Source organism: Podarcis gaigeae (assembly GCF_964106915.1).
Source record: "Podarcis gaigeae genome assembly, chromosome: 7".
NCBI lineage: Eukaryota > Metazoa > Chordata > Lepidosauria > Squamata > Lacertidae > Podarcis > Podarcis gaigeae.
In genome coordinates, this window is record NC_139683.1 from 64658397 (window position 1) to 64672411 (window position 14015).

A 14015-nucleotide genomic window follows, 5' to 3' on the forward strand; every position below is an offset into this window, starting at 1 on the left:
TTTACTTGCACGATACACTGTCTGGAAAAACAGTGGAAACAGCTTTTTTAATAACCCAGCTCTCTCAGACAACGTAACTGCAACTTATGAAAGTAAGCTTCTCTTCTGAAAAGAATCAGGGCAAATTCTGAACACATTTTTCTCGCCTGTTCATGCATTTGGTTACAGGCAGCCAACGCTAAGTTTAAGGATTGCATCCATAAATAGCTTGTGGTGAAATGGAGAATAAATATGTGGTGTGGGGTTTTTTTTTTTTAAGAATAAGCCTGGGTTATTCATTCATCTTAAAGCAATAATACAGAAAAAAGTAAAATGTGAAGGAATTGTATTTGCTGGGGAAGAGCTGGCAAATTCCTAATCATATTCCTTAAAATAAAATAAAAACAACTCCCACCATATCCATGGAAATAAATTCAGCTCAATTAAAGCAGGACTTGCTTCCAAGTAGGAGTTGTCAGCTGACCCCACAGCCCTGGCCTGCTGCTCTGTGTTTTAACATCAGCTTGATTCACAATTATTATTAATTTTTGTAGTATGAGCATAGGCGTTATCACCTGCTAACAAGGCAGAGCATACTTTTGTTCAAAACAGAGGAGCAACGTCCAGAAAAAACGTTGGCAATCCTAACTTCCTTATCGCCCAATCCTATGCATGTTTACTTGATAAACCCCAGTGGTACAAATGAAATTCATCCCCAAGCAAGTCTCATTGAACTCAGTTGCACTTCCTTCCGAATAAAAATGTTTAGGACTGGGATATGAACTAAAGAAGCATCCGTGAACAGCTCTTTCCCATACTCTTACTTCCTGTTGCTTGGGGAATGTGCCAAGCTATTTTTATGTTTGTGTATGTATTCCTTTTGATAGCAACACACCAGCTAGGACTGTGTGATCCTATAGACTAATGGTTGCTTCATCTGAGTAATCCAAACGCTCAAAAGTTCGCCTTAGCAATCTCGCATTTCAGCTATGCTTTAAAAGTGATGTCAGGAACCATAATCACCAATGTAAGCTGCAAGCAAGATGTTATAAACTTGAGTCTTCAAAGTGGATCCGTGGACTCATCAAGCTGAAATCAGAGGCTGGGACCTCTAAAGAGCATTTCTGCCAGAGGCTAAGTGACTGAAGAGCTTCCTTAGCCGCCCTGTCAGGGAACTGCCATCGGAGCTAGAGATGGAGGGAAGGCTCCAGAGGGATGCCGGAGAGGGTCCCAGTAGGGAGAGAGGCAGCCCATCTGCTGGGGAAGGAAATCAGAGTAACACCAGTGGAGAAGGGGGGCAGATGGGGGAATCGGAGAGGAGGCTCCAGGACTCTTCACCGGAGACCAGCGGCGAGAGCACAGGTCCTCCGCTGCCCACACCCTCCCTGCGCAGAAGACTTCCGTGCAGGGAGAGTAGGAGGAGACTTGGCGTCAAAGAACTTATTTGCTGGAAGAAGTTCAAGAAACGCCCACTGACGGATTCTGCCAGCGACTGAGACAGCCACAAAGTGAAGGGCTGTCCAGACAGAAAGGGTTCAACCAGGTAACCTAGCCAGGAGTGGCGGCAACTTACGCACGAGCAACCCCTAGAGCCATTACACGCCCCCCCCCAAAAAAATACAGATATCTGATGACGTGAGCACATATGAAGCCAGTTACTCAACAGTTTGACATCATTGGGGGGGGGGGTGAGGTAAAGGCAGACAACAGCTATTACACTGAATTACGTTCCTGTTTACTTTCGCTGTCTTTGGGATCTTTTTTATGTCATCATGTGGAGCTGTTGTTGTTCCATGTTAGTAGTCGTCCTTCATTTCCTAAGGGGACAACAGGCAGAGTTGCTGTCGCCGCTTACTTACTGCCATCTGTGCAGATCCTCCCAGAGCAGTGATCCCTACAGCTTGACCTTTGGAAAGAAGCCAGTGTCCACCCGCTGGGCCTCTTGCTGGGTTTTGACGCTGACTCTCCCTGCCTTTAAACAGCTAAAACTTGAGATTCTCAGATTTGACCTGGGATGGTGGCGGGGGTGGGGGGTGGAGTTTCATGTCTGGACAGATTTTCTTGGAACCTAGTTGGTGGGAAATGCTGTGCCAGTGAGCAGAGGGATCATTTTCTTGCAGTTGCGTTCAGATCCTGCAACTGCCACCTCCTTAGAAGGCGTTGTTGAGAGTCATGATGGCTCAAACCCAACGGTCCTCAAAAGCACTTATTCGCTCACCACTGGCAAGTGGATTTTCTAACATAGTGAGGACAGGGTCAAGAAAAGCCCACATCCTTCTGAGAGACACTCAGAAATTAGTAAAACTTCTCACTGCTTTCTGGCAGTCTCCAAATCTCACTGTAACAGGCATGAGTCTTCATCCAGTTCAGTGATGGCAAGAAAGGCAGGATAATTTCAACCCAGTAATCCTGGGACTTGAGGTTCCTGCTCTTCCTTCTGCTGGAGGTGATGTGCAAGTCATTTGCTAACTTTTCATTGGAGTTTGTTGTGGAGGGTTTTTGGCAGGGGTGGAGTTGCAATTGTTGCTTTTCTAAAATCGCCAGGTCCGTTGGCAGATCAACCATGGGATAAGCTTTGCAACACTCATGAAATGTCATTAGAAACCATGAGATTAGAGAAAAATGTTTCTGAGACATCAGAAAAGGGCTGGGGATGCTGTGGCCCTTGAGATGTTGTTAGACTCCAGCTCCCATCATCCCCAGTCAGAACGGCCAATGGAGAGGTTTGCCATCTCTTTCTTCAACACATCTTTCTATCATGTTGATTAGCTTTGCTTTGCATCCATAAGGACAAATAACTATCTGTATTTAATTACAAAAAGCATGAAACTATGGTTTCCGCAAATCTTTCTCACTTACTTTATGATTTTGACCACAACATGTGCAACTTTAGATAATGGATGACCCAGCCTTTTACCACTGGCGTGGCGTGAAATGCAGAATAAATTCTGAAGTGGCTGTATTTGTCAGTTCTGTTTGTTGGGGTCAGTTGAGTTGCCAAGGACAAGTGGAGAGCCCCCTGAAACCTCAGCTGCAACCTGCTCTGCAATTGGCAATGCGAGAGGAGGACAAAGACTGACTGTACAGAAAAAGAACCTGATGTTCATGGGCTCTCGAGGTCAATGCTCCCAAGCCTTTGACTGCCCTTTGCAACACCATTGAGCAAACAGACTCTGAGAGCAACAGCATGTTTTCCTCTCCCTCTCCCTTGAAGAGGCATTTGATAGCAAACTTAGCAGCTTGGATTGAAGCGCCAGGGAGGCCAGCTGCTTGTAAGCATTTGGTGTGTGCATCTGGCAGGTGGGTGGTGGACAGTTTCTCCCTGCAAACTGGAGACTTCCAATTTCCGTTTTGAGCATCTGATTTGTCTCAAGGTGGTTTGAGCCGTGTGGGTTGCTTACTCCACTGCTAGCAGCAGCACAGTGACAGGGTAGCACCCATTCCATGAGAATCAGAAGAAAATGAGAATAGGTGCACAATTTGGAAAGTATTCATATAAGCAGCAAATCCTGTGCGTTTTGAAACAAGCTCTCCAGCAGCGAGCATTAGGTATTAAACAGAAGATGCTACGTTTCCCACTTTACAATTAAATTCAATTTTATTTTATTTTTGCATTTATTGTTCACTTTCTGTGGTCTCATTGGGTGTAAACCCATAAAATAACCATTTGGAAGCAAAGTCCTTGCCTGAAAATTACCCTTAAACTAGACTGGGGCATTTAAGGTGTGACAAGGGTGGAAGCAAATTTGCAATTGCAACGCAGACTGCCTATTCTGGATGCAATTGTTCCACCCTGGGGGGTTTTCCGTTTTGATGGGCAGGAACTGTTCGTACCTCCAACACTTCCACTTAGAGTACCTACTTTCATGCTTCCTCCTAGTCAATTTCTCCTTAGAGGAGACACTATTTTTGTGGCTTAGGAAGACTTTCCTTGAGTGCAAATTACCTTAATAACATTTTTAAAAATCCAGCTTGCCAAAACATAATGTATTTTCTACATCAGAATGTATGTAAAATTAGGTCATTTGAAAAATTGAAAAGACAGTTATGTAGCAAAAGAACTGCAATAAAACACAGTGTTAGCTTATTTAAGACTGGTGTCATAAGCTGATGAGAATGCAGGTGGTTTCTGGTTTCTAAATAGCTTTTACGTGGCTGCCATTTGAGGTTAAACAGAAATGTTATGGGTAAGATGGGGAAACTGTGCACATCTCTGCAGATAACCATGCAGCAATATAGCATAGAAATTGATGAGGGGTTGGCTGAACATGTAAGACAAATATTTTGTTTGAGGTAGTAACAGGTGGCACTGTTTTGTAGTGTTATTCCTCTATGTGGTGCTGCACTGGATAGTTCAGTTGGCTGGAGCGTGGTGCTGATAACACCAAGGTTGCAGGTTTGATCCCAGTATGGGAGAGCTGCATATTCCTGCATTGCAGAGGGTTCAACTAGATGCTCCTCAGGGACCCTTCCAACTCCAGAATTCTATGTTTAACCAGGTTGCAGTCATCAACTGATGAGCAATATATATATGAATCAGCCTAAATATTTCAGGGCCAACTCTATGTGGCAACAGGGTAGAGTGATCCGTTTCGGCATGCTGGGAGTGAGAGATCAAATAGATGAAGCCAGGAATTTGGTGTTTGAATGCTGCAGAGTGAGCCCTAGTGATAGGGCAGGGGGACCATTTGGGCTCCACTTCAGGCAGTAGAATATCTTAATCTGGGTCAAAGGCCACAAAACAGAGCACTACAGTAATAAATGATCTGTATAAACAATTGTAGGCCCATATTTCTAACATTATACAACTGCAGATTGGTTCCACACTGCCACCTCCAAACCCTGAAGGCACTTGATTAAATTGGTGGTTGAAACATTCCATCCAGGAGCTTGACAAGCCTTATCGGGAACCTCAGCTGGTTCCTTGAGCCACCTCCTCTCTGATTCCATTTTGCCATGGCTGTTAGCATTGTAATTGAGAAGCCAGAGAGGAAGAACACTCCAAATATTCAAAAATTGGCCCTAGAGAAGCCATAAATTAACTTGTAAGGAAATACGACAAAGGGAGTGAAAACCAATAAAAGAGTAGCACAGAAACAAAGCCATTGACTGACTTTGAATGGTTGCCAAAGAGAAGTTCTGTACTTTTTAAAATGGCATCAATCGGGACAAAACCCAGGGTCCACCATGCACTGCCTGGTTCTCTGTAGCAATCAAAGCACAAACCTGCAACAAACACATTTCTGTATCATTATATGCCTGTGGACATTTTATTAAAAAAAAATCTGAAACTGGGGTTGTTGTTGTTTTTACAACTGCTCATTCAATCAGATGGTCCAGATTATACTTCAGAATTATTTTGGACCTCCCTTCTCTTGGAATAAAATTAGCTATGCGTCCCATTATGCTCACAAATCATGTTTGCATAAGCCTCCATAAATGTTTTGGGTTATTAGTTAGAAGCGACAGCCTCATTTTGCAAATAACAAAATTTGCATGATTTTGGAGAGGGGTATTAGGATGATAAAGGAATTCTGGAGAGGGAGTTTAGGGAGGATAAAGGCATCAAGTTTGGCTTGCTCTAATTAGGCCAAAATCAGTAAACCAGAAATTCAGCAGTTGCTGTGCTTGGATCTGCCAAGTCCCAGCTTCTGCCAATGTTAAATGTTGGAACAACTTTTCATCGTGTTTTCATTTCAATCGGCATGGAGGAGGAGAGTTCATAAAATTGACACCGAAAAGTATATGAGGGATGAACTTAGGCAACTAAATACATTAAGCACTCTGATCCTAGAGAAGCAGCAGTCAGCTCTCCAGCAGCTATGATCTTGAAGACTCCCCCCCCCCCCATTTTTGGTTTTTCCATTTGTTTCTATGGAAACACTGAGACGGAAGAGACGTCCTGCCAGGAAAAGTAAAGTTGGAACCCTTGTAAAAATACAAAAAACATCCTCTTGCTAGGGAAGCAGAAATTAGCATTTGCCATTCTCCTTGCCAACAACGCCTACAAGAGTTGGGGTCCAAAAGGCCTGCGGGGATTCCCCCCCCCCCCAATTAGTAAAGTGCTGTGAACACAAAGACAAGAGACCTGCCAAAACTGGAACTGCAATCCATCACTCTTCTCTTTAAAAGGAAGCAGGCCACTTAGGGCCGATTTAAACTCTCATCAGAATCCAGTGGTAAAAGCTTTTCCTGGACCGTGTTCTTTTAGGTTGCAATGGGCAAATGCCTGTTTGACTGCTCCCCTATGCTTGTATATTTATTGTTTAAATTTATATCCTGCCTTTCCACGTCTCCATGCTCAAGGCAGCTAACCGCATTGAATGCAGCACAAATCCGAATCAGTATATAGGGCAAACGAGTTGAAAGCCAAAACCAAAAAGAGTTCAGTTCCATGTAGTTGTCTAAATAAAAAGGTGTCCATCTGTTGTCAGAGGACCATCAGAGAGTGGGGCTAAACAGGGCCTGCTAGGAAGGGAGTGCCAGAGCTAGAGCAAAGCCACCCAAATGACCCTGCCAGTCACACTTCAAACGTTGCTGGAACTGTGGGAAAGGGGCCCTCCAAAGACCTTAAAATACAGGCACAGTTTGTATGCAAGGAGACAAAAACTAGCAGATAATGGAGAAATGGAGATAATGATCTGAACTCATCTCCATGACATGCTAGCTTTCTGTTTGCAGGGAGGACTCTTCTCCCTCTCCCCCACCGCCACACACCCTGTCCTGCTTGGATATTGGGTATCATTCATCCACCACCTACAGCTCCTAATTCTACAGTCCATCTGTATAAAACTCTTTTACCATCTGATTCTGTTAACTGTGTAAAGCCATTTTTTGTGCAAATCTTGCTCGGTTACTATTATTCACCATTTTTATTTACTAAAAGAATTGCATGTGAATGTACACTTCCATAGTCATCATCCCGTTGGGGGGAAATGTGTTTATATGCAACTTGCATAGATCTTAAGACAACAAATTACAAGCTCCGTTCTGAATAACAGAATGGGGCTGAGTAAATGAATTGGGGGGGGCCATGTGCATGATCACTTATGCCATTGAGAGAACTGAGAGCACTTTCTGCTACATTTACATTGGAAAGCTTTGTAGTAAAGTAAATGGTAAAAGGTGCTGGGCTGACATTGGATGAAAATCCTCTCTCCACAGCTGTCAGCAAAAAGAATGATTACATTTGGTCACACCCTTCCCTGGCTGAATACACAGCTGATCAGCTGAGCTGGGTTTCATTTGGTTTATTATTCTTACAAATTCAACAGTTACCTGAACATCTGCTCTATTGGCACTCCATTCTGGCAGTGCACTTGGGAGAGAATGTAGTGTTCCCTTGCCTACGTTGGGCAATCCAGCATTCCTGCTTTTGGCTAGCCGCACAAAACCCCCAGCATAAACAAAGAAAATGGTTAACGACCACAGGTAGTGATGCCCCTGCTTTTTCTGGGCCCTCTAGAGGCTTGCCAGTGCAGATGTACATGCAGCTGGCCTTAACTGCTATGTTCAAAAGATTATGCTCTGCAAATATTAGACGAGAAGCAGATTCAGGTGTTTGCCCATGTTTTCGTGAGCAGTCAGCTCAGTTTATGAGAGCCTTACTTTTTGCTCCGCTTCTGTGTGTGAGGCTCTTCCCACATGCACAGAATGTGGTAATGTAATGCACTGCACAATAGGCTGCAGTTGTGTGTTTTGCTGCTGCTCAGTGGGGAAAGTTCCCTGCAGGTTTTGCTTTATTTGTTCTTTGAAACGGGGGTGGAGAGCCTCTGGCCCACCAAGCTCTCATATCATGCCCCTAGCCCTCTCTCCTAAGAGAGGATGTGGCTAGAATAATCACCTGTAATGTGCCTGTTTTCTCTCTTTTTAAAAAAAGAAACCTCACCAGTCAGTCAAGTACATGGAAGATAGCATTTTCTCATACCACACTATCTGCAGTCTAAAGTGGCATAGACTACTTAGAGGAATATTGTCAGGAGCAGGTCAGTAATAAATCACATGGTGTCTGAAGTTAACTCTTTATTCAAGGAAGCAAGGTCAGCTCAGGAGGCCACACCTAGTGAGCATAGCAACTCATCCCAATGAGGCAGCTGTGAGGACTGAAGGTCCCCACCACTCTCTAAAACTCCTCCTTCCCCGGGTCCTTCCACAGGAACCTGAGGTTCCTTCGTCTTTCCTCTGTTTGCTCCACCCTCTTCATTCCTCTTTGTGTTGGGAGGAGCTGGTCACAGCAGGAGGAGGAGACCCCTTGGCTTCTTCACCAGCCTGACTCATCTCTGCCTCTTGGCCCACCTCCTCTTCTGCTTCTGGTTCTGGACTGCTCTCTGCCACAGACTCCTCCTGCTTGCTAAACCCTGTTACCACTTTGGCTTCTGACACCTCCCCCTCCCAGTCTTCTCTCTCTGACCACTCATTGCCGTCCCACCACCAAACCCTGGGCTCTGAGTCTTTTTCCATTGGACGTTCAGCTGGTGCCTCCCACCACTTCTCAGTATCCAGCCACTGCATGATAAATAGGCATTCAGAACTCTGACCCCCCCCCCTTTTTAAAGAGAACTTGTGATTTGTGAAAGTTTATTTTTGCATTTATATCCCACTTTTTTCTCCAAGGAGCTCAAGGTGATCTACATGGCTCTCTCCCTCCCCAATTAATCCCCCACAACTCTGTGATGTAGGTTGGGTTGAGAGATACTGGCCAGCCCAAGGTCACCCAATGAGCTTTATGGCGGGGGGGGCGGGATTTGAACCCTGGCCTCAGGTCTCAGTATCCTCGTCCTTCTCCTCTGTTCCTCTAAGCAATACAGACGACAGCAGTCAGAAGAACTACTATAGCAGTTATTTTAAGTAATAGCACTGCACTAAAGTCATTGAGAAAGTGGCAAGGAACCGCGGGAAAATGCAGCACAGGAGAACTTTGGGTTCTTCTTGTGAAGAGAACAATTAAACAATGCAGCTAAACAGTACAGTTGTACCTCAGAAATCAAACAGAATCCGTTCTGGAAGTCTGTTCGACTTCCAAAACGTTCAGAAACCAAGGCACAGCTTCTGATTGGCTGCAGAAAGCTCCTGCAGCCAATTGGAAGCCATGTCAGATGTTCGGGTTCCAAAGAAAGTTCACAAACCGGAACAGTCACTTCTGGGTTTGCGGCATTCGGGAGCCAAAACGTTAGACTCGCAAGGTGTTTCAGAACCAAGGTACGGCTGTATTTGAAATGGTATGAGGCACTTGCTGCCATGAGACCAAAAAAGAGAGACTTTGATAAGGATGCAGCAGAAGCACAAATAGATGCTGAAGAACTCACAATATAATTCAAGTGGAGGTGCTTTTTCTTTAAGAATCAGCACTGAGCTGCAGGCCTTGATCTCTCATTCTGAATAATTACTGTGTTTTTAAAGAGCCAAATCTTTGTCACATTTATTTTTAAAAATACAGTGCATTAGCGGAGTGTAATAATTTCGCTGCAGAAATAATTACTAGCTATTATGGTATTGTTTGACAGATGCTGCATTCAATTTAAATACAAGTATCTAGGATTTGACAATCAATTTCTTGTTATGAAGCTAAATGACTTCTGCAAAGGCATGTTAGCAACAAACATTATTTTTTTGCCTGCTGGTGTAATTCATAGGCTGCTGTTGACATTTCTGGGTACTAAAGGAGCAGAATGCTTCCTTGCAGAGAAAACCAGTCTTGCCTTAACAATGGGCCGTAACTCTTCCCTCGTGATAAATAGCCCAGTCCAAAACCCAATCGTTTTATTGTGCATCTTGGGCCAGGTCAGTCTCTCTGCAAAAATAGGATTCCCAAGGAGACAGCCCTGTTGAAAAGATGCCTCATAAAAGCCACTAGACTTTGAAAAACTAGCTCGTGGTTGATTTGTGTTAGTATCCTTCTTCAGGCATTCTTCTTCAGCGCTGAGACATCAAGGGAGGGTGAGCTGTGGGGATGAGCGAACCAGCTCTGTGTCCTTGTCCCTCCCCATCCTCCTTGACCTCAGCAAGTTGGAGGATTAAACTCCTGAAGAAGGAAAGAGACTCCTGTAGATGAAGGCTCCCTGCAATTCTTAGAACCCAAGTTTTCCAGGGTTCTAAAGCACACGGAACCTCCAGCAGTACAGGTGGCTCCCCTAACAAGTTCATCCCCCAATTCAAATCAAGTAATAGAAATGTGACATTGGGGGGACGCTAGCACCGTGCCCCCCTTGTGTGTTTTAACACCAAAGATTGCCTGAATGTGTTATTTTGGGGGCGGGGAGTTGTGTAGCCATATTTATATATTTGAAATTTTGTGCAAGGGCTTTGAAGTGGAGGGGAAGTGTTGACCTGTGTGAGCTGAGCATGTGAGCTGAGCAATGAGCAGGAAGGTATGAAGGGAGCTTGTAAGTTTAGCAGAATCCTTGCATTTTCAGGCTTCTCAGCACAAGGCAGCAAGCACTAAATTCATGTCCAAACCCCCTTTCTACATTTCTGCTCAATGCAGGATGGTTGGGGATGGAGAAGAACGCACAGCACCCCATCTTCGGTTTAAACTCCCCTGTATTCTTTTGAACATGTGAACAGGGGTTCTGTTTGCATATTAATATGTAAAACACACACAACATTAATTACGCTGCTGCTGCTGAGCTGGTGTGATAGTGACGAGTGTTGTTACTAGAAAAGCCCCTCAATGATGAAGTATACATACAAGGAAGTTCTCTCTTTTTCTGCCTAACCTATTTTACCGAGTTGTGATGCCAAAACACAACAGGGAAGCAGCTTCCACATCAGTAAACATTAAGTATGATTTGTGCTTTTGCTAGGCTGTTTTAGACTAAACACAGCACAGATGATCATCTTGGGCTTATTCTTTGTGCTTCCATCATTCCTTTCTTGTAAGAAAAACTGTGTGAATAAAGTTACAGCACTTGTTTTATTTTATTTTTAGGTCACCATTGGTCAACTTTATTCAGCGGAGAAGTTAATTATCGAATGCCCACAGAACGTCTGATAGTGGATGAACTCTTCTTTGCCTGTAGCAGTGGCGGATCAGCCTCAGTATTCTGGAACACGCACAGATTTTTACTTGAACATATTGTATTCTCTATGTATATTTGAGCTGTCTTGTTTCTCCACGTTGTTCACTAAGTCTTAACATAAGCTGTCCAGAATTTTTCATAGTGTGCTTTCAATATGCCAGTAAGATGATAACAATGTGTTGCCATGTCTGAGTGTCACTATTTGCTTATATCAAGTTTTCTTGCCAATAAAATTCCATAAACTGAGGTTTGCTTGCTTCTGCTACTCAAGTTAATGTCTTTTCACCTAGCTCAGGAACTGGTAAATGAATATTTATGGCAACTTGGGGAATTCAGTGTGGAATTTGTGACAATCTCAAAACCAGGTGTGGGAACTTGAGACCCTCCTCGTGTTGCTGAACTACAACTCCCCAAATCTCTGGCCATTGGCCATGCTTGCCAGAGCTGAGGGCAGCTGTCCTTCAGCAACATCTGGAATGCCAAAGGTATTCCCCACTCCTGTTCCAAACCATATCAAGAGACCTTATTTCAGAGAATGCAGTTAAGACTGCAGTCCTAGATCAATTTTTACTAAGTTCATGCACTGCAGGCAGTTTGAACTTTAGCTTCCGGTCCAGTACAAACCGAATTTCCCTAAGTATAGGAACCATAGTTTTGTTGAACACCGCTTAAGCATTTCAAAATTCCATGGGGACTTAATCTACTTAAACATCGTCATCTGAAGAGCTATGAAATTTACAATTTAAAAGGATTGCTTTCTGGCACCTGAGCAATGGAGTGCTGTGTTTCCCAGAGGCTACAAATATACAGGTATTCACTTGGTATGCCATATCACAGCAGTGGCAAGGGCAGTTTGGCCCACAAGGCTCCCCCTCCCAAGCTGCGCCAGGTCAACAATGGGGCAGGTAAACATGCAGCTCCCTGCCAAAAGTGTAGTTTGTAGGCACCACTAGTCAGCTGATCACTGATACTTGCAAATTCCTGCGCCTTTGTTCTGTTTGATTTCAAACCACACACAGAAAAGAAAACACTTCCCTCGACATCAGGGTGATGCCAGATGAATTGACAGGTGGGTCCTATGCACACAATCCCTGCCACAGCAGCTGTGTGGCATTCTCATACAAAACTGAACATGTACAGTGCCAAAAGAAAATAGTGACACCAGCATGAAAACAGTGATGAGGCAGAGGCCTGGCCAATGGGATACAGCCCACATATTACCTAGTGTTTAAAAAAAATCAAACCTAAAGGTACATCTAGCCTTAACAGTATGCCTCCCAATAGTTAAGCCAGTGCTTCTGAGAAGGTTACAAGCATGGTGAGAATAACCGTTTGGTTGTCACCTTGTGAACTCCGTGACCATAGACTTAAAAAAAAAAAAATCAGACACCATTGGACCTTGTGAAAATATACTGTGTTATGTATTATAAGTAGCGCTCTCACTTCAGCTGGGGATCTAGAAGCTGCACAAGATTATGAAACAACCACTAGAAGCAAGTTTGACTGTAGCACCGCATTCAGCCCTTATTCTTCAGTGAAGCATTCAAGTGCATTGTTTTTAATCAATGCTTCTCCCTCCTTCCCCAAGCTCTTGGATCATCATACTAGTTGACACCAGAAATTTGGTTTCTTTATAGACATATAAGGAAGAGATTCCCCCCCCCCCAGCCACCTGTTTACAGCAACAAGAAATGTTCCAGTTTGTTCATCAAGGGAAGGAGTTGCTTCAAACATATTGCTGATCCTATCAGCCTCCTTATCGAGTCCGAATCTCTGCTGAAATGTCAGGCACCAAAATTAGGCTATTTGCTATTTCAAAGGTCAAAAAAACGCAACAATTTTCTGAAACTTACAAAAACATCCAGGCTTTTTACTAGCAAACATGATTAACAATCTGCTACATCTGTAGACACCAGATTGCTCCCTTGCGCTTGAGAGTCCAATCAAAAAAAGGCATGGAGAGCCTTTAAGAAAGCAGGTTAAACCTCATAGGCCATGTCCACAATCGCTAGATTTATGGGAATGTTCCAAAGAATTTCTGATCCACCAACCGTGCTTGGCACAATACCCAGGGCTAAGTAAACCTGGGTGTATACTGCACTTGGCGTGCATTCATAGCCACCAAGCTGCATTCAATAGGTTTCATCTTGTGTCATACAGACCTATACTAATTACAGAGGCTTGAGTTCCTACAGCGTGGCTACCAGCATTCAACCAAACAGATCTCGTGACACAGAATTAGCCATGCTTCTAAAGGAATTAAGTAAACAAAGGCTTCTTAACTATTGCACCTAAGCAGTTCCACCATACAAGTTACATGACTCCTCTACAAAGCAGGCAACACAGAACCCCCTCCAGACAAGCGTAATTGCAGTTTCCAGGCAGGCACACGTAGGGCAGCTTAGGGAAGAGTGACAAAGCCAGCTCATATATTATTGTGTCTACCGTTCATCAGACAGAATGGATTTACCTGAAGAAAGTGATGTTCTGCAAGTTAATGGTATCCTAGAAGAAGAGTTTGAATTTGGATTTGATATCCCACTTTATCACTACCCGAAGGAGTCTAAGTGGCCAACATTCTCCTTTCCCTCCCTCTCCCCCCCCCCCACAACAAACACTCTGTGAGGTGAGTGAGGCTGAGAGACTTCAGAGAAGTGTGACTAGCCCAAGGTCACCCAGCAGCTGCATGTGGAGAAGCGAAGACACAAACCCAGTTCACCAGATCACGAGTCTACCGCTCTTAACCACTACACTACACTGGCTCCCAGTGTGTTCATTGAAGGCTGCAGGGCTGTCTTAAGCATATGCGGTGCCGGGGTGCAAAGATCTGCCCAGTGCCCCACCCCCCCAGGTTGCCCAGTCCCAGGCGCGCAGGAGGGCGGAGCCAGCCGGCCGCCTCAGCACCTTACTGGCCCCCGAACTCACAGCCCACAGCAGAAGAGCCCGCCACAGCACTCTGACCGATGGACGGGCTCTTCCCCGGACTCAATTCTCAGCCTGGCACCCCTGAGAGCCCAT

At 44.4% G+C, this 14015-nt stretch overlaps 1 protein-coding gene across 1 annotated transcript in view; it reads left to right on the forward strand.

The window, feature by feature from the left end:
• The window catches only part of LYRM4 (LYR motif containing 4), a 56719-nt gene extending 45476 nt beyond the window's left edge, over positions 1 to 11243 (forward strand). Inside the window, exon 3 of the mRNA XM_083747469.1 lies at positions 10907 to 11243. Within this exon, the coding sequence (XP_083603595.1) occupies positions 10907 to 10969 (63 nt within the window). The 3' untranslated portion in view covers positions 10970 to 11243. The remainder of the gene's footprint in view (positions 1 to 10906) is intronic.
• The last annotated feature ends 2772 nt before the right edge of the window (positions 11244 to 14015 follow it).